This window comes from Eschrichtius robustus, chromosome 1 (genome assembly GCF_028021215.1).
Source record: "Eschrichtius robustus isolate mEscRob2 chromosome 1, mEscRob2.pri, whole genome shotgun sequence".
Taxonomy (NCBI): Eukaryota; Metazoa; Chordata; class Mammalia; order Artiodactyla; family Eschrichtiidae; genus Eschrichtius; species Eschrichtius robustus.
The window spans coordinates 995,143-1,021,919 of NC_090824.1; the positions used below are offsets into that span (position 1 = coordinate 995,143).

The 26,777-nt window shown below is 68.6% G+C and overlaps 1 protein-coding gene across 1 annotated transcript; it reads right to left on the reverse strand.

Annotated features, from left to right (window-relative positions):
• On the reverse strand, nucleotides 1-26,145 carry CEP170B (centrosomal protein 170B). The gene is made up of 19 exons (XM_068539537.1): nucleotides 26,076-26,145; nucleotides 23,085-23,216; nucleotides 15,898-15,987; nucleotides 14,343-14,423; nucleotides 13,446-13,502; nucleotides 12,153-12,291; nucleotides 11,430-11,534; nucleotides 10,798-11,280; nucleotides 9,831-10,555; nucleotides 9,578-9,748; nucleotides 9,022-9,112; nucleotides 7,155-8,870; nucleotides 5,664-5,907; nucleotides 3,373-3,532; nucleotides 2,984-3,127; nucleotides 2,781-2,869; nucleotides 2,249-2,342; nucleotides 2,054-2,105; nucleotides 1-1,847 (listed from the first exon to the last, which is right to left on the reverse strand). Exons 2-19 carry the CDS (start codon nucleotides 23,187-23,189, stop codon nucleotides 1,612-1,614), a joined length of 4,782 nt encoding a protein of 1,593 aa, XP_068395638.1. The 5' UTR covers nucleotides 23,190-23,216; nucleotides 26,076-26,145; the 3' UTR covers nucleotides 1-1,611.
• Nucleotides 26,146-26,777: the final 632 nt, after the last annotated feature.

The window sequence follows — 26,777 nt, forward strand, 5'->3', positions numbered from 1 at the left end:
TGATAGAAGAATGATTTATTAGAACAAATTCCATGACAAATCATATAAAATAACCATTTTCTGAAAGACATCCATAAGACCACCTGAGGACAAAATGCACAGAGGTGCCTCCAAGAAGCCAGACAAATAAGTTACCAATCCCAAGGCGAAGGCTGGAGGGGGTAGGAGCATGAATTTGTGAATAAAAAAACTGTACGGCGATCACCGCGGGGGGTGCGGATGGAAGTGTGGTGGACGGACGGCCACTCCTCGTGCCCGGGGGACAGGCTGTGGGCAGCTGTGCGGAGCATGCGGGGCGGGGCACCAGGACTCGCACCTCCTCCGTGTGCACACAGCAGGCTCGCGGACGGGGCCGGCCGCGGACCCCACTGCCACTCACACACGTACACATCGGGGAGGGGGCGCAGGGCCCGGGCATGGGGCCCCACGTCAGCTAAATGTAAACACGGACACACGCGTCACCCACCGCGGCCCCAGACCCGCGCCCGCTGGCCTCTGGTCCAGCCTCGGTGACCCCGCCCCCCGCAGTCGGCCCTGTCCTGCAATCAACATCAGCGCAGGTGCCAGGCAGGGTGTGGGGCACCCCAGCCCCACCTGCCGCAGCCAGTGGGCTCTTTGGCTTCGAGGCTGCGGAAACATCAGCCCCCAGGAGGGGGCTGGGCTCTGCTCGCCTGGCACGTTCCCAGCTGAAAGAATCCTGAGAAATAAAACTGTTCCTGGGGGGCTGTCCCTACCCCCCCCCCAACAGGACCTGGAGCACAGAGGCCTGTGAGGCACCCAATTAATGCCCACAGAGTCCGCAGGACAGCGGGGAGGGGAGTGGGGGGAGGGCACGTTGTCCAGGGAGCTTCTGAAGCCCGGTTTTTGGCCGCTTTGGTTAATCGCTCCCCTCCATCTGGCCCAGAACCATCGGAAGCCAGGTGCCGGGCTCGTGTCGGGGGCTGAGCCTGGGCTCGTGTGAGCGCAGGCGTGCCTGGTTTGTGCATGTGCCTGTGTGCACAGCGCCCGGCCCACGTGCTCAGTGAGTTTGGCAGTTGTGTTGGCACCAAAGGCTCAAAGCGGTGGGGTTCCTGCCACAAATGTTTCCACGGGCTGCGTCCCCGCCCCGGGCCACCGGACTCTGGGGCGGCTGGGAGCTGCCATCGCCCTGCCCAGCCCGCACCCTGCCGCTTCAAGTCCCGGGGCGTCACGAGGCGTCCCCCCACCACCCTGCTCTGTGTTTGGCACTGAAAGACCGCATCGCCCAGTCTGCTCCCCCCACCTGGTCCCGGCCAGCACAGAGGGGCAGGGCGGGTACGCACGCATCCCCCAGACCACGAGGCAGAGCGGGACCCTCCAGGCCGGGGAGCCTGCTGCAATGGCACAAACTACTCCTTCCTTGAAAGCTAACGACAAAGTAACAGCGATGGAGAGGAGGCTGGGCACACGCCCGGACACTGGCCTGTGGCATCGGCCACAGCGGGAGCTAGGCCAGGAGGCCAGTGGGGCGGGGGGGGGGGCACTGGGAGCTGAGGAGGGGGCCTGGGCACCCACGGGGTTATGGCACGTGTGGGAGTCTTTGTGGTGAACCGTCCAGGCCCAGGGTGCGGGGAGGCCGCCCGGCCCCACCACCTAGATCAGGAACCGCTCTGTGTCGGGGAGGAAGGAGGGAAGGAAGGAGGGGTCCGGGAGGCCGGGGGTCCCGCAGTTTGCCCGCTGCGGGAAGCTCCTCGCTGGCAGGGCCGAGGTGGGGGAGGACGGACTCTGGGAGGCCGGCCGGCCTCTCCCGAGCTGGGCCGAGCCCACAGAACCCCGGTTTCCGGTCAGCAGGTCGAGGTTCCCACTGGGGTCCACAATGGCGTTGATGACTGGGGGGGTGGGGAGGGTCAGGCCGGCCGGAGGGTCCTGCCCTGCCTCCCGTGCCCACCCGGAGGCCTCCCGGCCGGTTAGCTGTGGGTGTGAGCCAGGCTCCACCAAGGCCCCCGCCAGCCCTCCCACCACCTGCGCCCCACCCCCCGCACGGCCAGAGGCACCAGTGCAGCCCCCCCAGCCCCCGGGTCTTGGCCACACCCACCTTCCAGCTGCTTCTGCACTCGCCTCAGTTCCTTCAGGATGGAGCTGATTTCCTGGAGGCGGACGGGGAAGAGGCCGATGGGGCAGGACCACCCAGCGCTCGCCTCTCCCTGGGGTTCCGGGGGCAGGAGTCGGGGTCCCAGGCTCAGGCAGCTCCCCCGAGTCTCCCTGCGGCCGGGGCAGAGGGGCCCCTCACCTTGTTGGACGTCTTCAGGATGGGCACCTCGTTCTCCGCGTTGATCCTGGCCTCCAGGTCCTCCCAGGCTCGCCCTGTGTTCTGAAAGAGGATCCTGTGCCCCGAGGGCCGGGGTGGGAACAGGCAGAGGACAGTCACCAAGAGACCCAGGCATGGCGCCCTCCCAAGCCACCCCGCCAGGCACGGGGAGGTCCATGCCACCCCCTCCTGGGCACAAGGGCAAACTGAGGCTTGGAGCAGCACCTGGGCAGGCCGGTACCAGTGTCCTGTCTCTGGGCCTAATGTGGGGAGGGCTGGGAGGAAGGAGGGGGCAGAGAGGGAGGGGCGGGTCATCCTGGGGGCTCTGGCCCTCCCAGGCCCAGGGTCTGGTTGCCAAACCGCGCGCGCGCGCGCACGTGGCACAGTCCTGGCGCACAGGCACTTGTCTGTACCCGTGTCAGGGCCTCGGGCTGGGTGTCCGCTAAGCAGCGGTGGCTCCCCGGCCCGTCCCCCAGGGGCTCTCACTGGCCAGCGGGCACGCGGGCCGACTCACTTCATCTTCTCAGCGAGGTGCTCCGTGTTCTCGCGGATGGCCTGGGACAGCTGGGACACGGGGTTCAGCATCAGGTTATCGAAGATCACCTGCGAGGACCTGGCATCAGCCCGGCGCCTGGACGCCCCAGGAAGCCCTGTGCCCTCCACGCCCTGAGGCGGCCCAGAGCCCAGGGCGAGCTCTCTGCGGGGAGGGGCGCCTGCCTCCTCACGGTTCCGAGGCCGCGTCTTGCCGGCCAGGGGGTCCTCACAGCGGTCGTTCATGTTCTGGTCCAGGTCCTGAGAGCGCAGGGAGCCGGGCGGCACCTTCTGGAAGTTGAGGCTGGCCTCGGGGATGCGCTGCACCAGCTGCAGAGGTGGGGGAGCAGGGGCGTGGCCTGTGGGACGGGGCGGCCGCCAGGCGGTGGACAGAGCAGATGCCACCCGGCCGCTCGGGGTCCCTGGGCGCCCCGCCCTCGTGGAGCAGGTGCCGGGTCCACGCTCTCAGGGTGACCGGTGGGGGACGGTGCTGGGCACGGGGTGCGGCCCCGGGGAGGGCTCACAGCCACGGCCCCCCACCTGAGCGCGCAGGGGGCTGCCGAGGGCAGGCTCACCTCCTCGCGGGCGGAGATGGTGGAGGCGGGGGCGCCGGGCGCACTGGCGCGAGAGGGGCTGTGGGCAGGCCCCGGGCAGCCCGGCGAGTCGCCGTCGCCGGCCACATCGTGGATCTCGCGGGCCAGGGTGGCCACGTCCTTCACCAGCGTCTGGCTCAGCCTGCAGCGGCAGGAGAGAAGGCAGGTCCTGCGGGGTCCTCCTGGGCCTGGCTTCAGTGCAGGGAAGTGTGGGGACAGGAGCCAGACGGGACATGATGTCATCCCCCCCACAGGCAGAAACCCCCCCCGCCCCGCCCAGGTGGGGAGGGACTCCCTCCCAGGAGGCAGCCACTGGGTCAGGGGCAGGGCCAGGGGTACACAGCCTCCAGCCCGGCCCAAACTACACCCAAACAGCCACCAGCAGTGCCAGAGGAACTCCCAGTGGGCGCCTCAGCGCCCGACCCCCTGAAGGTGGGGGGGGGGGGGCTGAGGCGGGGCCCTGGGAGGAAGGGTGGGCAGAGACACCCACAGGCTCCTGGCCACACCCACTGCTCCTCTGGCCACCAGGGCCACACGAGCCCCGCTCCACAGGCAGGGAGACGGAGGCAGAGTCACTGCCAAGGGTCAGAGCCAGGCAGGCCCGGAGGCCAGGGACTCTCCACAGGGCAGGGAGGCCAAGCCTGCAGCCCCAGAGACAGCCTAGACCTCCGTCCCCTCCGCCCTGACGACGGTAACACACGCTACTCTGAGAGGCTCCCGGGCCACCCAGGAAAGGACACAGGCCAGCTGGGGACCAGCTCCCTGCCCCCGACTGCCCGTGAAGCCCCAGGGCTGGAGCCAAAAGCCTCCGTCGCCCGCCCTCAGAGCACCTCAGCCCCACGGCCGGTGCGCTCTGCGCTACTCCAGCCCTTGGCTAGGCTCAGGGCGGGGGGGGGTGCGGGCTCTGGCCTCTGACTCCCTCAGCCCTCCAACGCCTGCAGTCACTCCAGGGGCGGGACCCCAGGACCCACCAAGGACCAAGGCCCAGGTCTCCGCACGCAGCTGTTCCAGCTCTGCTCAGGGCGCCCCCCAGCCAGCCCTCGTGCCCGTCCACTCTCGGCGGCAACTACAGCCCCTCCCGACAGGTGCTGGGCACAGCTGGAGAAACTCCCCTGGCTGGCCTCTGCCTCCTACCAAGGGCTGCCCCAGGCCCCCTCAAGATAGGGGTCCCCGACTTGCTCCCACCCTTCCGACATCAAAAAACACAGAAGGACCCCCTTCGAACTGCTAGTGACCCGTGCCCCTGCCCCCCGTGCCTGCCCCCAGCCAGCCCCGCCCTCCGCCCCCTCTGTCCTCCGCACCCTGCTTGCTGGTGTGTTCAAGCTCGCCCACTCGGGAAGCCCCTGGGGGCCCCCACTTCCCCTTCCTCTCTCCCTCCACCTCCACCCCCTTCCCCTCACCCAGGTGCGGCGCCCCCCTCCAGAACCCCACACCCTGTCTCCTTGGCCGACCCCTCGGCCCCCCCCGCAAGCATCACTCTGCACAGGTAACTTCCCTCCAACCACCCCCCAGGTGTCCCGAGAGCTCTGTCCCCAGCCCTCTTCTCTTCATGCTCTGCACATCCTCACACGGCCCACAGCCTTGGTCACCGTCTTCGTGCTGATGATGCCCACACCTCCATCCCCGACGTGGGCCACTGCCCTAGGAGCCACCTGCCCCCGCTCACCTCCCTCCAGGTGCCTCACCGGCTCAAGCTCAGCATCCTTGGCACCAAAACTCACCACTCACCAGCCCCAGCCGTTCACCTCCTGCCCTCTCCACAAGCCCTGCAGGGCCAAGCCATCACAGCACCGACCACTGCTCAGCGAAAGACCACTCTCTTTCCCTGCCACCTCTGCACCATCCTTTTCAGTGCCTGACCTGGAGGCGATGCTTCCACTGAATGACTGCATGAAGGACCTCATCTTTAATAAAATTCTTGGAGAAGACCTTCCTGTACCAGAGGTTCCCCCACACTTCTGGGCAGATCTGCATCCATCCATCCAACCACCCACTGCCCATCCATCCATTCATCACGCACTCAACCATCCAACATCCATCCACCCAACTGTCCATCATCCATCCACCCAACCACCCACTGCCCATCCAACTTCCCATCCACCCAACCGTCCAGCATCTTTCTATCCACCCAACCATCATCCACCCATCCACCCATCTATCCATCCCCCTGACAAGCATTTCCCAAGCCCTTTTAGGAACTAAACCCCTAGCCCAGTCCCAAGGAGAGGCGCCCTGTGGATCAACAGCTTGTGCTGTCAACTGGCACCACTCACCTGGCAATCTCAGCAATCTCGGCTGTCTGCACGATGAAACCATAAGGGTCGGGCTCTCCTTCCTCGTCATCTGTGTCCCGGAGGCCAGGGGCCCGGGGTCGGGCCCGGCCAGAGCTGCCAGCCCGTGGGGTCTGCGTGGCTGTTGAGGCATGGGGGCGTGCGTGTTTGGGAGAGCCGTGGTGGGAGCCATACTCCTCCTCGGATGTGGATGTGCAATCCGAGCCCTGCTGCCGGCGACGCACGTCTCGGGTGAGTGAATTGGTTCCAAAAGCAAGAACAGAACAAAGCAGCCCTCAGCACCTGCGGCAGCCCTGGGCCCCTCCAGGCAAGGGTCCGGTGCTGCAGGGCGAGCTGTGTTGCGGCTGGCACCCCCGCACCCAGACGCCCTTTGGCTGAAGCGCCAGCAGCTGCTGGGCTCCGGGGACTGCAAGGCCACCGCGAGCCCAGAAGCACGTACACAGACGGGCAGCCTGGCGTGTCCATGGGCCCTTGTGGAGCAGCCCAGGGTCGTGGCTGGTTGGCAGTGGCAGGGGCCACGTTCCAGGGCAGGGGTCTGTGCCCATCAGGCAGGAACCAGCACCCTTGGTTAGGGTTAGGGAACTGGGAATTGGTGCCTGCAGACACCCGGGTGGGGGTAAACCCCTCCACGTGGATCAGCCATGGCCCTGGGCTGGGCCGTACACGTGGCCGCACACAGCCCGTGGTCAGAACCCAGCTCACCCACAGCAGCCCCTCCCTGTACCTGCCCGGCCTCAGTCCCGACTCCTCGCCCACCCCTGCGCTGAGCCCCTGTGGCGGCCGCAAACGTGCACAGTACAAGGAAGGGTGGGGCAGGGGGTTCCCACCAAGCAGGTGTGGCCCTCACCCCTCGGCCATGGGGCAGATGCCACCTTGGCCCCCTGCAGCCCTGGCGGGCAGGGAGGGGCCCAAACTCCAAGGCCGTGGGTGTGGGAGGGGTTGGGGGTTGGGGCAGGTGTGGAAGCAGCGGCACGGGGCTGGGCCAGCAGTGCTGACACCTTAGACCAATTCATTCAGAGGATGGGTCAGTCCCCCCGCAGGGCGAGCCTGGCTGCAGGGATGCCCACATCCACCCCGGCAGGAGCCGGCTCCGGTGCCACGGCAGCCGTCCCTCCCTGCTGCACACGTGGGGTCCGCAACTCCAGGAAGGACCAGGCCCAGCCCTCCGCCTGCAGTCACCCAGGCCTGCTTGCGAGTCAGAGGCAGTCCCTCCAGGCTGGAGATGGTCGGGGTTTTCTGCGCTCACACCAGGACCGCCTGGGGGCTGCAGGAGGCCCGCCACCCGTGCACACCCGGGTGCACGTGTATGTGTGTGTGTGGTGGGGAGAGAAACACCCGCCGATGGGAAAAGGGGCTCCTCCAGGGCCAGGACTGGGGGCCCCGTAGCTGGTGCAAGGCCGACGCACAGGAATCTGCAGACACACTGCCCGTGCCGACCGGACCCGGGGCCACCCTCCCGCTCCCAGCACTCACTGGGTGAGGAGTATCGGGCGCTGCCCGGGCGGGCCCTGCTGAAGGGCTGGCGGGGGACCGTGGTGGTGTTGGTGGCCTTCCTGGCGGTGGCCCGAGCCTCGGCCATAGCGGGCTTGCGACCGGCGCAGTACAACTCGACGCTGCGGCCGGAGAAGCCGGCGCGGGTGGGGGCCACCTCCGAGTCGCTGGGCCCTGTGAAGGAGCCGGCCCGCTTCCGGGGCATCGCCAGGATGTCCAGGCGTGACAGCTTCTTGGCCTGCTCGGCAGCCGGCTGCCCCGCCAGCTCCGGGTTGGCCGCGGGCCCCCGTTCGCCATCTGCGGCCTCTGTGTCTGAGGCATCCCCCAGCCGGGCCCGCCTCAGCCGGGAGGCCCGCGTGGGCCGTGGGGTGGACAAGCTGTTGGAGCGGGTCAGCGCCTGCTGCACCTTCTGGACGCCGGCTGAGCCGCGGCCCTGTTCTTCCCGGGCAACAGGGGACGGCGGTGGGGCCGTGGGTCTGCGGCGAGGCCCCCGCTGCCCTGCCCCCATGGCCCCGGAGGTCTCGTGGTCAGAAGTGACTGTGTCCACACCGGGCAGGTGGGCAAGGCTGGAGCCTCGTTCCTCATCGGGCCAGTCCAGGGACCCTCGGGGCCCGTGGCCACGCCGTGTGGCCAGGCGCCTTGCCGGCTCTCCGCGGCCCCCGTCCGCTGGGCCCAGCGGGCGACGCTGCTTCTCTGAGAGGCGCTCGCGGGCGCTGCTCAGGCCGACACCCCCCAGGTCCTGCGCTGCCGGCGGGGACGGCAGCTTCTCCTTCTGCAGCCCCGTGGGCTGCGGGCTGGGCCCGTTCTTACCGCTGAGCAGACTGACGGTGCTGGCCGTGTCCACGTCGGAGTCCCCGGACAGGGAGTCCTCTGGCGGCCCAGGGGCACCACCCAACTCACCCTCCGGCTCCTCCACGGACTTGGAGAGCAGTCTGGCCTCCAGGGCGGCCAGCGCCGTCTCCGTCTCCTTGAGGATCAGGTGGGTGTCCTGAGTGCGCAGGTCCATGCGTGAGGCCCGGGCCGCAGCCAGGTCCTGCAGGAGGGGATGGCTGCTGATGGACGGCAGCTGGCCAGGAGCTGCGGGGCCGCTGGCCGGCTCCTTGGTGAAGCTCTCCTGCCGGACGAAAGCTGGGGCCTCCTTGGGGGGGGCCGGGGCGGGGCCCTCAGGCTCCGGGGACCGCCCTGTCCGCAGCTGGATGACCATCCTCCCGCTGGTGCTGACGTACACGCTGCCCCGCGTCAGGGGGCTGGGCTGGGCTGCCCGCCCTGGGCCCTCCGCCTGCCCTGGAGCCACAGTCGCTTTCCTGGGGAAGGCCGCCTCCCCGTTCTGGTCCCCAACGAAGAAAGAGGTGGGGGCCGGCTCCCCAGGGGCCCTCGGTGAGCGCCGGCCCCTCGTCCACGCCAGTCCCTCCTGGGGGCTCCCGCGTCTTTCTTCCTGCAGGCCCCCGCCTGGCTCAGGGCCCCGCCCTCCGTCCGACCCACTGGCGTCACTGAGGCTGTCGGGCTCCAGGTCTTCCTGTCCCAAGAGGAGGCCGGCCTGCTCGCCGCCCAGCTCTGGCGGCCCCGGCCCGCTCCTCCTGGTGGCCTCGGGGCCGGCGGGGCTGTCCGCCCTGTCGCTGGGCAGCTGTGGGAGCAGTCGTCGCTGGCGCACAGGCAGGGCCCCCTCCAGCTCTCTGGCTCTGCGCCCGGGGCCGTCGTCTGGAAGACACGGGGGCTGGTTAGAGGGAGCGCTGCCCGCGGGCCCACACGAGGAGCTGGCCCTCCCCCGGGCACAGTGACGTGCGCGCCCCTCTGCCTAGTTGGTGGCCTCAGGCTACCCCCTCCCTGCTGCGGCACTGGAGCCACTTACCTGACAGGCCTGGGTCCGAGTAGCTGTCGGCCAGACTGGCCCAGCGGGACACCCACTTCTGACCCCCGGGGGAGCCCGGTACTGGGAGGCCCTACGGAGAGGAGGGCAGGAGCGTGTCCACGGCAGGGAGAGACAGGAGCCCCACGGGGAGGTGCTGGGGGCAGGAGGGGGCGAGGCAGCCCACCCCAACACCTGGCCCCCACACCATCCCCATGCCTGCCACCTGCCCCCCAAGAGAAGCAGCCAGAGAGCCCCCATGGCCTCACCTGGCTTGCAGGACCCTGACATAACTAGCCACGTCTCAGCCCGGCTGAGTGGCTTGGAGATCAGTGGTCCCCACACCCCAGACTCAGCCAAGCCCCGCCCATGGGCACATATACCCGGGCACCCTTGATTCCTCTGCACAGGTGGGCACCAGGGCCCGGAGCCCACAGCTCGGGCATGACCAGAGCCTCCGAGTGCATGCAAGAGGCAGTGACCGGGGCCCCGGCCCAGACGCTGTCCTCTCCCTGCCCAGTCCCTCCCCAGGGAGGTGTCTGGACTCAGTCCCACACACCTGGAGCTCCACCTGAGGGGTCCCGCCCACTGGCCGGGAGGCAAACTCCTGCAGCAAGGCCATCCGCTGGGCCACTCCGTCACCAGGCTCGTCTCTGTGCCCTCTGATAACTGGACGGAAGGTGGCCGAGGACGCTCTGGAGAGTTCAGGGGACTCCCGTACCCCAAAGACCTGCCAGGAGGGACAGCCGGGCAGCAGGTCAGAGCCCATGCCCGAGGCCGGACTCCCAGGCCTCCTGCGCCAACACGGGTACCTGGTCAATCATCTTGCGGGCCTCCTCCACCTCCTGGTCCTGCGCCTCCGTCTCGATGGTGTACGTCCCTGCGTCACTGAGGCTGTCGTCCTCCTCTTGTTTGCGTGCCTTCGTCACTTGGGGGTCAGCAGGCGGTGGCGGTGGGGGCGAGGGGGCCACGGGGCTGGCCCCGCGGGGTAGCGGCGGGGTGGGCAGCGTCGGGGGGGTCTTCTCGGGGCCTGACCGGGCAGCTGGGGAGCCATCCCGCAGGCAGTGGGCCATGAAGTCCTGGGCCAGGCGGGAGCGGCGCCCCACGCTGCCGAAAGGGCGAGCAGGGGCCCGGGCGGCGGGCGAGGGGCTGCCCAGCCGCTCCTCCGTCTTCTCCCGCTTGAGCGAGCCGGCCCGCTGCGGCCCCGAGCTGCTGCCCGCCCCCCGGGCCGAGGACGGGGCGGGGGCGGCCGGGCGGTCCCTGTCGGCTGGCCCAGGGCCGCGGCGCCTGTCGGGCCTGGGGTCCCCGGGTGGCGTGTGCGTGAAGGACTGAGAGCGCTTCTTGCGCGGCGTGTCCTCATCGAAGAACTCGATGACGAAGGCCTGCTGGCTGTGCAGCAGCTCCTGGGGGTCCCGCTTGAGCTGCCTCTGTAGCCGCACCTGCTCCCCGCCGGCCTCCGAGGGGACCCCAGCTGCCCCGGCCGCCTTGGCCATGGGGTCCTCCGAGTCGCTCTGCGTGCCGTCCTCGTGCTTGTGGCCTGGAGGGGGCGGGGGCCCAACTCATGAGGCCGAGGGAAAGGAAACGCCCGGGGGTCGACACACAACCACCGCTGTCGCGTGGTCGGGGACACGCTGCCCCGCCGTGAACCCAGCACACGTGGCCCAGAGGAGCAACAGGACCACACTGGACGGCCCCCGATGGGGCAGGCGGCTCTCGGGCAACGTAAACGGACCAGGGGGACGAGGCCGCTGAGGCGAGGGCAGGCAGCCGCGCACTCACCCTTCAGGGTGCGCGTGTGCACCGGCAGGTCGCTCTTGGTGCTGTGCCGGTCGTCGGCGGGGCCGGCCCGGTGCAGCAGGCTGGGGTCGTTCTGCACCAGCCAGTCGGCCACCTTGGTCTCCGCAGAGACCACCTCGATGGGTGTGGGCTCCTTGCCAGGGGGCCGGCGCTGGCGCAGAGAGAACTTGGTGACGTGGTCCTTGATCTTCACCTTGCCGGGGCTGCAGTCGTCAAACTCGATGGTGAAGCAGGCGTGGCTCTGCACCACGGGGGCCACCCCGCCCCCGCCCGCCTCTGCATCCCTGGTGGGCGCCTCGTGTGCCGGCACCTCTGGGGCCCGCGGCGGGGGGGCCTCCTTGGTGGGGATCTCGAAGTAGCTGGGCTCCCGGCGGAACGGGTAGCCCTGCGGCTCCGCGGGGGCCCGGAAGGCGGCCGGCGTCCCCGCGAGGTCACTGTCCCGCTGAGCCAGCTCCTTGGGCCGCTCTGTGGGGAAACACGTGCTCAGGCCAGGCACGTGCTCACGGGTGGCAGCCTCACCCCACCCACCTCCGTGAGTACCATCAGCTCCGTCTCTCCCGCCCACGGCCCCGCCGAGAGGGCACCTCCAGAGCAGGCTGCCCTCCAGGACTTACCCGTGTCGGGCTCGTCCTGGCGCCGTTCCTCGGGCGGGCTGCTACCATCGTCCTCACCCCACCAGGAGGGCTGCCCGTACAGGGGTGTGCGGTAGGCCGCCGCCTCTGCAGAGGGAGAGTTTGACCCTGGGTCCCTGTGGCCCCAACACAGACAGAGGCGGAGACCCGGAGCCGGGGAAGATGCTGGGGTCTGCAGGGGGCCCCGGCACCACCTCCCAGCTCGGATCTGCAGCTGCCCAGAACCTTGGCCAGCCACCCTGAGCCCCATTTCTGCAACCCTGGCGGGTGACAACGGCAGTGACAACCTCCCCAGGGGGCGGCTGTTCCAGGGGAGGCTTGTCCCTGGGGTGGCACTGTCCTCAGCATTCCGGTCCTGGGGCAGGCAATCCCTTGAGCCCAGCCTGGGCCCTCCGCCCCCAGGACCTGCCCCACAGCGGCGAGCCCCACCCAGGGCTGGTCTCTGCCCCAGGGCCCGTTAAGTGGTTCGGGCCACTAACAGGTGACCTGGGGGCTGAGAGCCACTGCAGTCTGACTGAACCACATGGGGCAGGGGTGCGGGAGTGCACAGTGAGTGTGGCTACAGGGGTGCAGGAATGCAGGCACACGTGCTGGGGGGCCGTGCGGGGAGGGGAACGTGTGTATGTCGGGGTGCGGGGGTGAAAGGTCAGCTCCTGGATGAGGTGGATCGAGGCCCCTCCCGCACCCCCCTGCACACCATCCTACCTGGCCCCGGCCTCCGGTCCCCCCTCTCCGGTCTGGGGCTCGCGGCCTCGCAGTAAGGCGCCTGCTCCGGCACGGCCTCGCCCCTCTTGGGCGCCGGGCTCGTGGCGCTCACCTGCAGCTGGCTGGTGTACTTCTCGTGCTGTGGGCAGCGGCCGGGGTGAGGGGCGGGGGCTGCCTCGGGAGGACGCCCCCGCCCAGGGCACCTGCCTGGCCGCTCCTCGGCCCCACAGCGGCATGAGGTCTCCCTCACAGCCCCCGCGGAGCAGACAGCCCAAGACCTGCCCGCGTCACGAGGCTCGAAGCTGGGGGTCCGCACCCAAGGCTGGGGGCGTCCTCAGGTCCACAAGCTTCCAGGAGGGAGTGGACAGCAGCCGCCGGAGGGGAGACTGCCACCCACAGGCCCCTCCAGAGGGAGGGGTGGGACAGCCCTCAGGAGCAGTGGGGGGTGGGGAGCAGCAGCCTGTCCGCGCTTGCGTGTGTGCGCATGTGTGCGTGCACGTGTGCGTGCGTGCACGGGTGCGTGTGTGCGCGTGCGTGCACGCACGGGTGCGTGTGTGCACGCCGGGCCCCAGCTGGCTGAGCTCGATGGTCATCGGCGCCGGGCTCACACCGGCCCTGCCCCTCACTGGCCGTGTGACTCCAGGCAGGCCACCCACGCTCCCTGTGCTGCCCACGGTTACTTTGGAAGATGGGACTAAGCCTCCCCCCAACCCCCCGCCATGGGGCTCCCGGGTGAGGCTCTGGGCAGGGTCCCCCGAGTCCTGCTCCATGACTCCTGCACAACCGAGCAAGGGGGAGGGAGAGGCTCCACCTGCCGTGGGCCGACACTGGGACCTTCGAGCCCCAGCTGAAGGAAGGGTGCTCGACGGTGCCCCTCGCCCAGGACCTCCCACGAGGCCGTCCCCTAAGCTGCCCCCCTGCTCGCCTCCGGCCTGCTCCTGGCCACCCCCACCCATGGTACCCAAGATGCCGGGTGGGCCCTGGGCCCTCCCTCCCCCCCCCCAACCACCCCCTCCCGCTGGGCAAAGCAGCCTCCTCTGGGGCTCCAGCCACACCCGCAGTCTGTGGCTGCATCAGCCGGGGGCGGGGCGGGGCGGGGGGGGGGGGGGGGGGCATGACTATCTTCCCCACCTGCCAGACTGGGCCATCCGGCAGGGCAGGCCAAACCAGGCTGACTCACGGCACCGTATCGGGCCAGGGCGGCCCAGAGGCCTGGGGGAGATGGGCAGTGGGAAGTGGAGGGCTGTGGGGACACAGGGATGCAGGGGCCCCAGGCCCAGCACCAGCACTGACCCTGAGCGCCTCCTCAGGGACGCGGTGCTGCACCCGCTCCAGCACGTACATGTTGGAATGTGACAGCGCGTTAAGGAGAACGGGAAGCAGGAAGAGGCCGGGGCCCTCGGACGGCGTCCTCTGCTCCCAGGCGTGGTGGATGAAGAGGGAACGCGGGGTGGGGGCAGGGCTGGTGCAGATGCCTGCAAGCTTGCCCCCCAACGCGTGTGCACTGGCCACGCGTCCACACCGCAGGGACAGCCTGCAGGCCGTGCTGTCCCCGGTCAGGGGACAGGACAGAGGCTGTTCCAGGTCACCGCACACATGTGCCCTAGGTCCGCGGGGATGCTCTCCACCCCACTTTCAGCCCAGGAACCCAGCGGGGCCCCAGAGGCCATGCCACATGCATCCAGCCCCAGCTCCCATCCCAGACCACCCCTCAGCCCTGGGCCTCCTGAGGCTTCAGGGGTGCGGAGGGCCTCAGCCAGCCGCTGGGTCCACACCCGCCAGCGGGTGTGCCCAGGTGAATGCAGATGGAGGAGAGGATGCATTCCTGCCACATGTACGGGTCCCCGGCTGCCCGGGGCGGAGGCACGGCCCCCACTCACCCACGTCCTGAGCACAGAAAGCCATGCCTGGGCGGCCCCCAGGAACACCAGGACTCCGGGTCCCGGGAAAGTTCTCCCGTTCCCCGGGCCCTGTGTGAGCTCAGCCCAGAGGGCGGGCAGAAGGTGTCCGTGGCTGGGGCCTTGGCTGGGGGGCAGGTGGCAGGGGCTGGAGTTCAGGCCGGAGCCTGGCCCGGGCTTCACCCTCTTGCCTCTAACCCCCTGAGGCCCCCACCCATTTCCGGCATAACAGGGCGACTGAGGCCCTGGGGACAGAGGGAGAGGCCAGGAGGGGTGAGCGCCCCGGAAGGATATCGTAGCCGAATCGGATGACATCGCTGAGCTTCAGCGTGACGTATTTCTGGTCCGGGATGCGCACGTCGTTCACGAATGTCTGCGGAGTAGGCAGGTGGCGGAGGTGAGCCGGGGCCGGCGGGCCGACGACTCTGGAGCCCCCAGAAGCGGATCACCAGGCCCTCCTGTGCCGCCGCCCTCCCAGCAGGGGCGCACCAGCCTCACAGCCCAACGGGACCACAGGACAGATGGCCGCAGGAGGACCGGCCGAGGGGGCCGAGGCGCCAGGCCCCACCCAGCACCCAGGGACCCTGACACAGCCCCTCAAGCACAGAACCCGTGGACACCCCTGTGAGACGGCCCCGTCTCTCATCCACACAGAGCCTCGTGCCGGCCCCAGCCCCCAAAGCCCTCGGGAGCACCGAGGCACACCCACAGGGTGGCCCCGGGGCGAGGCCGCTCAGACTGTGCGGCCCATTCAGGCAGGGATGCTTCATCCGATGGGGTGCTGAGGGAGGAGGGGCTCAGGGGGCAGATCCCAGCAGAGCCTGAGACCCTCGGCGGGGGGCACTCTGAGGCAGACCGGGGGGTGGCACGCAGCACTTGCTGGAGTGCTCACATGGCAGAGGCAGGGCCAGCCTGAGGCTGCTGCGGGACCCCCAGCTCAGGATGCAGGGGACCAGACTTCACAGGCTGGGAGGGAGGGAGGAAGGGCCCTCCTCAGCTGGTATACGGGGGTGGAGGCTGGTGGTTTGTTTTCTTACTGAAACAGCCTCGCAGGGCAGGAGACCAAACACAGAAAGAACAAGGCACCCAGACAGGTGTTGGACCTTGGAGAGAGCCCCTCCCTGTCCCTCCCGCCCTGTCTCCACCTGAACCCCTCTCTGCTCCTGCAGCCAGGGACTTCTTCTTGGTCACCTCCTTGTCCCTGTTGCCCCCAACTCACAAAAGAGCTCACATATACCCCTTAGGACAGGATACCCCAGCACAGCCCTATCCATCACAGGAGCCCCATTTCCCAGCCTGCAGGAGGTCCCAATGCCTCCCCTGCCCACCTGAGGGCCCACTTTCCTCCTCACCCAGCAGGCAGCCCCACCTCCCAGAGGCCCTACCCAGTGGGAGCCCTCCCAAGGAGGCCACCAGGGCAGGAGGTCCTGGTGGGAGCCAGGTGGGGACAAAGCAGAGGGGTGGGGCCATGATGAGGGGGCAGAGCCAGGGTGAGGATGGAGCTGGGGTGGTGCCAGCACTGAGGGAGGGGTCATGAATGGGGGTGGGGTCGTCACAGGGGGAGGGTCATGGAGGGGGTGTGGCCATGGGGGGCCCAGCTGGAGTGGGGAACCAATGCAGAGGGGTGTGGCCATGAGGGGGTGGTGCCAGCACGGTGGGAGGGGTCATGGAGGGGGTGGGGCCAGCACAGGGGGCGGGTCCTGGAGAGGGGCAGGGGGTGGGGCCACGATGAGGGGTGGAGCCAGGGTGTGGGCAGAACTGGGCTGGGAAGAGGGGCGGGGCCAGCACAGGGGGCGGGTCCTGGAGAGGGGCAGGGGGCGGGGCCAGCACAAAGGCCCTGCACTCACCCCATTGAGGCTGCCCAGGTCCTTGACCCAGTGCTCGTCCCTGTCGTGGTCGTAGTTGATGACAGCATGTTGCTTGTCCACACTGCGGGACTGGGGAGACACAGAAACCCTCGGGCGGCCGTCCGGGCCAGGTGGCCCAGGAGGCGGAGGCACCCCGCAGAAGGCCCCACTCCCCACTCTCCAACCCTCCCCCACCCGACCACAATACCACCACCAGGCCCCTGGCCACGCAGCCCACGAGGTCCCACCCACGCCTCCACACCTCAAGCGCGTGTGCCCCAGAAAGCCCACCCAGGCCTGACCCGGCCAGCCGTCCTGGCCACGGAGCAGGCCGCGGGGTTCCTCCTGCCCCAGCCTGCCACCCGGGCCCCTCCCGTTGTGATCAGTCCTCCAAGGCACCGGGAGGCCAGTGCCCCCTGCCATCCCAGCCACTGCTCCCGGGTCAGCGTGGGAGGGGCTGGGAACGCTCGGAAGATCTGGGACACGCCGTTCACTCCCAAGGGCAGGGCAGGCTGGCCGGGGGCGGCAGGATCAAAGGGCTATGGGCGCTCAGGGGGAGCCCGCCCCCGCCCAGCCTGGCCCACAGCGCACACCTCTCGGAGTGACGGACACGTGCACACACGCGTGACGTGCCTCAGGCCCCACTGCCTCTGCTCGCGTGCACAGGCTCACACGTCCTGAGCACACCCTCCACCCAGATGCCACAAGCGCGTGAACACATGCAGGTAGCTCCGCCCCGAGCACTGCCAGCTCTGCCCTGGCCACCAGCCGACCCAGGACCCCTCCCCAAGGACCGTCACCCAGCTCCCTCACACAGTCAAGCTGGAGGGCCACAGCCCCTCCACTCCAGGGACACAGAGGCAGGGACAGGGCCACAGGGTCACATTCTGCTGGATCAGGCACCGCCAGCACGAGCTGCCTTGCCCAGCCAGGGGGCCGGCGGTCTTGACACAGAGCGCATCACCACCGCCCAGCCCGCTGCCCACACCTCACTGCTGGAGGTCCCGTGTGTCTGGGTGGCAGCTGCATCCCTCCCCCACCACCTGAGGAGCCCAGGCCTGGGGCAGCCCCAGGAAACACCGGCAGGACCGGCCAACCGTGGGGTGCTGGGGCCCAGCCCTGGGCAGATGACAGTACCTGCCCGGCAGGGCTCCCACGAGACACCCAGGGCCCCCACTTCCAGAGTATGTCACGGGAACGACGAGACCCACACACTCACTCCCCACCGCCTGGGACAGGATGGCCGGCCCTTGGGAGGGTACCCCAGCACCTGAGTCCCTGCATCACCACCCTCCAGGCTTCTCAGCTCTCCCAGGTGAGTGCCCAGACCCCTTCCCCCAGCCAGCGGCCACCTCCACGGGGCCACTTTCTCTCTGATTCTCTCCACCTACCCAGCCCCTCCGGCACCATCCAGAAATGGCCAGTTTCGGGGGGGGGGGGCCCAACACCCTCCCCCGAGGACTGGAGCTCCCAGGGCTGGGCCTCCCTCACCCAGACACAGGAGCGCACAGCAGGGTGGGGTGGGGTGGACGTGGGCTCTGGTCCAGCCCCGCCCCCACCCAAGGTCACGCCGCTTGGCCGAGGTGCCAGGGCAGGGCCTGGCAAGGAGACTGCAGCAGGCAGGGCTGTGAGGCTCCAGCCTCTCCTGGGCTCAGAGGCCTGAGGTGGCTGGCTTAATGCACAATGCTGCTGCTGCAGCGGGGGCCCAGCAGGGGCTTGCAGGCCCACACCTCATGCTGCCACGGACCCTGGGTCCTCCAGAAGGGAGCAGGGGTGCAGGGGAGGTTTCAAGGGGGGGCGCAGAGTCTGCGGGGCCAGCCGGGGCCTCCTGGACACAGAGGCCAGCCCGGAGCCGCCTGCACCAGCACCATCCCCGTGAGCCAGGGGAAGCACGGGCCTCCCTCCCCCGGAAGCCCCCAGGGCTGATCCTGGCGGGGCTCCAGTGCCAACTCACCTGCCTCCCAAAGCAACGGGTCTCTGGCGAGGAGAGTATGACCTTGAGACCCCCTGCCCCGCGCCCCCGGCCTCATCTCTTCCCCCGTCCCGAATTCCTCAAAGTCGGCACCCACAGCTAGACAGCTCTGGGCCACCCTGGCCGCAGCCTGTGCCCCGGACGTGGGCACCACCTCCTCCACTGGACTCCCCCGCTGGTCCCCGAGGCAGCCCCTCCCACTGGCCTGGCCCAGGCAGGGGTGGGGGCAGGGCACACTGGGGGGCCCCACACGCCCTCCTCTGGGCCTCGGTCTCCCGGCTGCAGGTGCTGGCAGAGCTTCCCCAGGACCCAGTCCCCGGGCGGCCTAGACAAGGACCAGCAGCTGTCCCAGGGGCCTGCGTGCTTGGGCTCGCCCCACCTCAGGCCAGGGAGCTGCCCCGCTGGGTGGCCCCGTGGGTCAGGCATTCCTTAGAGTCCAGCCTGGCAGCTGGAAGGCCTGGGGCTCACTGAGGGGCTGGGGGCTCCCCTCCTCCTGCGCCCCCTCCGTGCCCAGCCACCTGCCCACCTCAGCCCTGCCCAACACCTGGATGCCACTGGGGCCGGACTCTGCCCTCCACGTGGCCGGGTATCGGGCTCCCGGGGACCGCGGGCCTGAGAGGGGCTGCTGGTGCCTGCACACCGGGACGTGGCGGGACGGGGGCTCTGCTCGGCCTGAGGCAGACGTGGAGGACGACAGCGGGAGGGCACTCTGTGCCTCAGGCTTGGCCGCTACCTTTGCCGAGGTGTAGCCCCCTAGAGGGGCTTCTGGGCCGACCTTTCTGGCCTGAACACCTCCCCCCACCTCCAAGCTTCAGACCCCCAACTCAAGCCCAGCCTGGCCAAACCCAATTCCTCCTCCCTGCCCGCCTGGCCCTTCAGCCTCCCCGAGGAAGGCCGCCAACCAAGCGCCCACCCGACTGCTCCGGCCACACCCCCTCAGCCCCAGGCAGCGACCCCCGCTGGCCTTCCTGGTCAGCACCCCTCAATCTGCCCCCCGCCTGCATCCCCGCAGCCCTCCCCAGACCTCCCTCTCGCCGCTCTGCCCCCGCCTGCCTGCTGGCCAGACGCTTTGCCTCTGCAGGTGCCATGCCCTCTCCTGAGCCACGCTCTCCCGGTGCCCACCTTCCCTTTCCCAGCAAGACGCCCCACCCTGCCCCACCCCCGCTCAGCCCTGGGCTCCCCAACGCTTGTACCCAGAGCCTGGGCTGCCCCACCCCCTCCCCAGACTGCGGGGAGCGCCAGGACCCCTGAGCACAGGCAGAGAGGGTCCCGCATCCAGAGACCTCCCTCCCTCCCGGCCCGAGGCAGACCCCACCCCCGCCCCAAGTCCAGGTGCCCAGAGGCTGGAAGCCCATGCCAGAGGGGGAGGTGGTCCCTTGGCCCAGGCAGGACTCAAGACTTAAAAGGACACAAAGCAGGCCACGTGGCAAATGGAGTGAATGGGGCACAGACACGTAAAATAGCCTTAAGAGGCTCCTTTTGGAAAAGGACCTAATTGTTTGTAGTCACTTTAAAATGGAATAAAGATGTGCTTCCAAAATTTGGGTCTGACGCCCTCCATGGGTGAAAGCCCCGCCCAGGCCCTGGCAGCGGCCCAAACCCCAGGCTCTGGGCACACCCTCCTGCCAGCTCACGCCCAGCGCCACCCCAGCGGGGCCACAGCGCCCATGGCCTGTGTGTGTGCAGGGGGATCCCGAGCTGGGTCTCTCGGGCCGTGGTTTCCGGGTAAGGACGCGTGCAGATGAATCCCAGCTGTCACCCGTCCCACGTGGCAAACCAGGCGAAGGCAGAGAAGACACCTTGCCACAAACACGCACAGGCTCTCTCTCTCACACACACACAGACATGTACAACATCCACACACGTGTGCACACATGCACATGTGCGCATACGTGTTTGTGTGCGCACATGTGTGCACAGACGTGTGCCGACGCACAGGTACTCGCCCGTGCACATCCACACACGTACATACACACACGCCCTGCACCAGAGCCCAGGGACACAGGGGCAGGAACCACAGCAGGCAGCCTGGGCTCGGGCACCAGGCAGACCTGGGCCCGTGTCCCCGCTCACGTCCTCACTGGCCCAGCTTGTGCCAGGCTCGCCCTGGGGGTCAGGACCCTGGCGAGCGGGTGGCCCGGCTGAAGAGCATGGCGGCACGAGGCCAGGCTGGCGACTCTGCCGCTGGGACACAGCGCCCCTGCCCCCGCCCCTCCGAGGTCCACACGTGGGCACTCCTGCCTGGGTTGTGGTACAGCCTCCTGGACGGCCCCTCTTCCCCAGCCTCGTCTCCTCCCGCCACGCTGCCTCCCCCTCCCCGCCGGACAGAGGGCCCCCCCCCCCCCGCCTCCGCCAGCGCCCTCTGCCAGCACCGTCCCCCATGCTCCCACTCCTCAGCTCTCAGTACAACATCGCCGTGTCCAGTCGGCCCCCTAGCTCCCTGTCCCAAACCCGGTGCTGCCTTTGGGTTTGTCTCCTGGGGGGTCACCTGGCTCCGGCTTATGTGCTTGTGGGCGGCCCAGCCCTGGAGTGGAGACCCCAGGCTCCAGCGTGGGGTCAGTGACCATCGAGTGACAAATGTGGGAATGGACGCGAGGACACACAGAGGGCAGGCCCGGGTGCTCCGGGAGCACGTGGCAGGGAGAGGGTGAGGATGGGGCGGGCGTGGAGGATCCCGGAAAGCCAGGCAGGCGGGGAGAGGCTGTGGCCCCGAGGCGGCCTAGCGGCCGGGGGTACCCGTCCCTGCACCCAGGTGGGGGTGGGAGCAGTACTCGGGGGTGCCTGAGGCACGAGGTGGGGAGAGGGAAGGTCGGGGTTTGCCCCTGGACACCCGGCGGCGTCAGAGGAGAAGGGGGTTTGTTCAGCAGCACCAGGCTCGGGCTGCCTCTGAGATGTCCAGGAGCTGATGACGCAGGAGACTGGGGACAGCACGGTGACAGACACCATTTGCATCACGTGAGCAGAGGTGGAAACCGAGGCTGTGGGTGTGGACAGGACCTCCAGGGAGGGGTCTCGTACACCCAGAGCCCAGGCCAAGGGGGAAAGCCGCAGGGGCCGCCAGGCGGGAGCCAAGAGGCCCGGGAGCCTGGAGCTGCCATCCTAGGGAGAAGCTGTCGGGGGGGACGGCGTGTGCAGTGGCCATCCGGGCGGTGGCGTGGGGACTGAGGCCGTGGTGTGCAGGAGGAACTCCCTAGCAGGGGCTCCACAGAAGAGTACAGGGTGAAAGGGGCTGGCAGGACAGCACAGCAAGAGGATGGGCGTCCTGAGCAAGGGGCAGGTGGGCTGGAGGGGGGAGGCGTTGGGAGGGGGCGGCATTCCCACACCTACTCTACAGCTACGTGACCTCCCTGAGCCTCAGTCTCCCCGTGTGATGGAGACACGGCCACGCTGCCCAGGACAGCCTGGGGCAGAAATGCAGGTGCACCCAGGCCAGGGCCAGCCCAGCATGGAGGGCTGAGGATCCCCCCTCCCTCCACCCTGCTCAGGGCTCCACAATGATTGGTCCAGAAACTAGGAATTGGACCCCAAACTCACGCTGAGCACCCTGTCCACCCCCTGTCCCGGCAGCCTCTCCCCCAACCCCTGGGAAGAGAAGCAGGCAGAGTGAGGGCCTGGTGCAGGGCACAGAGCGGCGGGCGGGAGGCAGGAGGCGCAAGCACGCTGGGCCCCCAGCACTCACAGGCTCCCATCAAGTGCCACCTCCTATGAGAGGCCCTCCCAGCCACCCCGGTGGAAGGGCAGGGCCATCGACAAGCCACACAGTCACAGCAGGGAACACACAACTCCCTGCCAGGGGTCAGGGCCAAACGTGGTGACCCCTGCGGATCTCTCGCCAATGGACAGACAACAGAGGTCATGTCACGTGACACCATCAGGGGGCCACCGGCCACATCAAGACCTCGGCATCGGCCACCCCAGGAGGCCGGGGGGGGGCGACCTACGGCCTCTGCTTGCTTTACGTGGCCTGAGAACAGTCTTTACACTTTACGTGGTCAAAAAAAAAAAAAACTCTTTCAGGACAGGTGAAAATGATATGAAATTGACATATCAACATCCACAAAGTTTGACTGGCGCAGCCCGTTTGTCTTCTCAACAATAGCAAAGCTGAGTGGCTGTGATGGAGGCGTGTGGCCCGCAAGGCCTCAAATGTATACCCAGCCCTTTACAGAAAACATTCACCCAGCCCTGCACAGACCCACCGACTTCCAAAGGCAAGAAGCAAAGAGAAAAAGAGAGAGACTGCTCTAGATCAAAGATACTGAAAAGACCGAACAAGCAAGGGCGGGTCCTGCTGGGTCTGGAGTCAGGCAAATTAGAGGACGTTTGGGGAGAAGTCAGGGTGTTTGGACATGGACAGGCCTTGCATTTGCTGCCCAAGTGGACATGCACATGGTTGGGACCCCCGGCTGCAGCCCAAGCCCCATGCATCCCAGGGAGTGAGTGGGCAGCAGCAGCCAGGGCTGCACATGGAACAGGGGAGGGGGTCTCACCCTGCACCCAAGTGGGCCACTTGGTTGGACCGGGCAGTGCAGCCCACCTAGGACACCTCCTGAGAGTCCCATAGTGGGAGTGTGGAGCTTGGAGGGCTTGGGGACAGGGACCCAGGTGCCACGCTGGGGAGGGGTCAGGGCTGCAAGGAACCCGACTCAATCACCCCATGAGGATGGGGAAACCCTGTGGACCCTACAGGGTCAAGTCCCCCGCCCCCTCCCCTCCTCATTCCTAGGAGCCGGACACGTGCACCCCATGGAAGCCAAGGTTGGCTCAACTCAAACTCAGGGACGGAGAAATTCCCGATTGCCGAATGCCTGGTGTCCTGGCTCTTAGTGCCCTGCCAGCCTCTCGAGCCTGAGAAAGGCCCCCACCCTCCCCCCCAGGGCACTAGCCTTCCACTGGACAGCTCTGATGGTCAGAGCTGACCCTGTGGCCCCCTGATTCACGGCCCTGTGGGGGCCCCCGGACAAGGATATGGACAGATCTGCTTTCAGGCACCCTCCCAAGGTGGGCCCCGACACCTTCAGAATCCGATAGCACCTTCCCATCAGAAACGGTCCAATACGCAGAGGCAGGGACCCTCACCCACGAGTGCACACAGCCACCCGAGGCCCCCGAGCCCAGGTGGAAACGCCCGGGCCTCCTCCCCAGGGGTCCCGCAGCAAGCGGGGTGGCGCCCTCCTGCCCAGCGCCCCGCCCCGGCCCAGGTGCCCGCACTCACCTGCAGCACGAGCTCACACTCGTCGCGCCCCACGAAGATGAGCTCTCGGGGCAGCCGGTGGCGAGTGCCACTGCTGCTCACCAGGAACCAGGAGGTGACGCTCATCTTGGCACTGGCGAGGCCTGTCCGGCCCTGGGGGGGAGGCGTCGTCAGAGCAGGGCTCCCCTGCCCGGGCCCGGGCCCCCGGACACCCCAAAGGCCAGCACAGATCCTGCCCCGGTGAGGTTCAAGCACCTCCACGGCACCACAGCAGTGGCCGCTTCCAGAAACGCTGGGCTCCGGGCCAGCCCCTCGCCGAGTGTGCCTGTCCCCTGTGGACCCCTCCCAGGCTAAGGTCGCCCGGTCCTCCCTTACACTCTAGGCCCACACATAGCCTCTTCTCTCTCTCTGGGTGCCAGAGACTGGGTGCATGGGGCGCTAGCCACACTGCCTGCGTGTGGACCCACACGTGTCCCTGTGACCTGCACGAGCTGCTCCCAGGCGGGACTCAGCGTGGCCCTTCAGGGTCCCCACAAGGCTAGGTCCACACCCAGGACAGACTCTGAACCAGAGGCTCTGCCTCCCACTGCTGGACACTCTGGGGTGGGCCCAGGCAGGGGGCTGGGAGGAGATGGCTGAAGAGCCCTGAGCCATCAATACGCCTGCCACTGAGAGGGGGCTGAACGTCCCTTGGTGGCCACCGTGGCCGCCCTGCAGACGCCCCCAGGCCAGGACAGTACCGGGTGGTCAGGGCAGCAGTGCCCAGGAGGGAGGTGCTGCTTTGGGGGCTGATATGGTCAGGATAGACAAGGGAGTATCACGGTGCCTTGAGGGGCACAGTGGGGGCAGCCGGAGTGACGACAAGGGCCAGTGTCACCCGAGACCAGGCCCTGGGGCAGCCTGAGGCCCCACGCAGCCAGTGTGCACGTGCTCTCACACAGATGCCAGTTGCCCAGAGCCATGTCACAGGGGCTCAGGTACCAGAATGTGCAGACACACCTGCACCCCCCACATGTGCACACAGCTTCCACACACACCCGGAGCACCGCCTACAAGCGCCCTGGCCGCTCTCCTGTGGAAGCTCACACGCGCGCGCGCACACACACACACACACACACACACACAGACGCACTGGGTAAAACGTGTCCTGAGCACTGCCATGCGCCAGGTGGTGTCCTGGGCTCTGAGAGACACACACTGTCCCCGCATCACGGGGCTCCCCTCCAGCCAGGAGGGGGGGCAGCAAGAAGGGAAACAGCTTGTGACAAGGTGCGGGGTGGGGACAGCAGCACCCGCGAGGGGTCCATCTAAGGAGGGTGGTCAGGGAAGGCTCACTGGGAGCGGGCGGAGGCAGGCATGTGAACATCTGGGGGCCGTGCTCCAGGCAGAGGGAACAGGCAGGGCCGAGACGCTGGGCCGCATGCTCCCAGGAGTGCTGTGGCTTGTCCGGAAGCGAGGGGGGAGGCCCTGGAGGGCCCAGGACATGCTGCATCCCTAAGTGCAGACTGCAAATGCAGTAGGCCTGTTCCAAAATTATGAAGGATTTCAAAACAGCGAGAGCAGAGTGCTAAACCCAGCGCAGGGTCTGAGTGCGGGGCCCATGCGAGAGCGTGTGTCACACACCCGTGAGGCCAGCCCTGGAGGTCCTGGGTCCAGGATCTGACTCACAGTGTGCAGAACAGATGGCAGGTCAAGCAAGAGACTAGTTAAGACGTGAGACAATAACCAGGGAGAGAGAAGATGGTGCTGGCACCTGGCGGGAGCACAGGACGCAGGGAGTATCCCCAGGCCCTGTCCCTGCAAAGCCCACACCCAGAGCCTCAGCCTGAGGCTCCTAAGAGCCAGGTCTCAACACCAGGCCCCACCCATCGGTGAAGGCCCAAGTGACCACGTAACCCAGGGCAAACCCTCAGGTCACCTCGGGCAAGCAGGTGGGAAGATGTCGAAAAATCCACCCAAAAGCCAGCCCCAGCCGGCTAGAGCCCCTCATCCTGGGACCCCTGCCCTTCCTCAGGGTCCAGCCAGCGGGGCAAGCTCTGGAAGCCGAAGGGGCGGGGACTTCCAAGCCCCTGCAGCCTCCGGAGGCCTCATCAGCACAGCCGGAGATGACAGTGCTCTCTCTAGGCGAGTCCCCACCCAGCCCCCAGCCCAGCCCAGCTCCCACACTCTGCCATCACCTGCCACCAGGTCGTGATGGGCAGTTGGGAAGGGGACCCCGCCCAGAGGAGGCCACAGCCTCTGCTTATGGCAAAGGGAGGCCAACCCCCCCAGAGCCGGGTTATGCGGCTGTGGCGGGCAGGCCGCCCCTGCCGCTGCCAGCCCATCTCGAAAAGGCCCAGGCCTGGAGTCGAGGAGGCTCCCAAACAGCCTGCGGCCGGTTCAGGGCTAGGCTGGCCATCGTTGCTAGGAGGGAGAATACTAAACACCCCAAACTTGTCCCCCCAGAAGGGCCACCCGCCTGGAGGGGAGGGGAGGAGGTGGAGTCGCCCAGGGGCAGGGGCGGCGGCGGGCGGCTGGAAAGCGCAGACTGAACGGAGGCCCGGACAGCGGAGAGGCGGCGGCGGCGAAGGGAAATGAGGAGAGAGGGAGGTGGAGGAAGACGGAGGGAGGGACCGCGGGAGGGGAGACCAGGCCCGGAGGAGGCCGGGCGGGAGCGCCGGGCCCGGAGGAGGAGGGAGCGACGCCTTCTCCTGAATCAGCGCTCGCCGGGGGCGGCCAGGGCCCAGCCGGTGCCTGGGCGGGGACCCCGGCGCCCGGGCCAGCGCCCCCCTCTCCAGGCCGCGTAGACGCGCGCCCGGCGGCCCCTCCCGGCCTGACGCAGACCTGGGCCGCCTCCGCGGCGGCGGGGACCGACCTGGCCAGGTGCGCCGGCAGCCCCCACCCCCGCGCCTTTGTCCGGCCCACCGGGCTCCGCTCCCCCGCCCCCTGCCCGCTGCCCGCGCGGCCCCGTCGGCGCGCAGGTGCGGGACCAGGGAGGCCCGGCGGCCGTGGGCGCAGAGCGGCGCGTCTTACCTGCGGCTCGGTCCCGACTCGGCCCCGGCTCGGCCCCGGCCCTCCCGCCCGGCCGGCCGAGCGCTGGGCGGGGCCGCCGCCTAGGACATGCCCGGCGCGGCCCGCACGCTCGCGGCAGCCCGGCGAGCCCACGGGCAGAGCGGCGGCCCGGCCTCGCGCGGCGGGTCCCTGACGTCTGCGGGCGCCCCGCCCCGCCCGGCCAAGCCCCGCCCCTGCCCGCCCCGCCCCCCGGAAATCCAGGTTGGGGCGGGCCCGGAGCGCCAGGTGAGCGTGGCTCCCGCCCCCGGCGGCTCAGCGGGCCCCGCCCCCGCGCCCACCCCCCCAACCCCCGCCGCCCGGGCCCAGCCCCCTCCCCCACTCGCCCCCACCGGTCGGTCCCCAGACCCCTCCCCTCACGGTCTGCGTACCGCCTCGGCTTGGGGACCCGCCCCTGCGTGCCGGGCGCAACCCGGTGCCCGCAGCAGCCCCGCGTCTTGGCTCTGAGCCCGCGGTTAACGCTTAGCCAAGCTCTGGGAGCCCGAAACTCGAACCGCACCCCTGAGCCCTAACCTTTGGCCCCGCCCGCCCAAATGAGGGGTGGAGGGCGAAGGAGGTGTGGTGAGCCCCAGAGGCCCGCCCCGCCCTCTCGTGTTCCACGCGCCCCAACCCGGGATTTCGGCCGGGCTGGGTGAGGTGGGTCGCGGGCGTCGACGCAGTCCTACC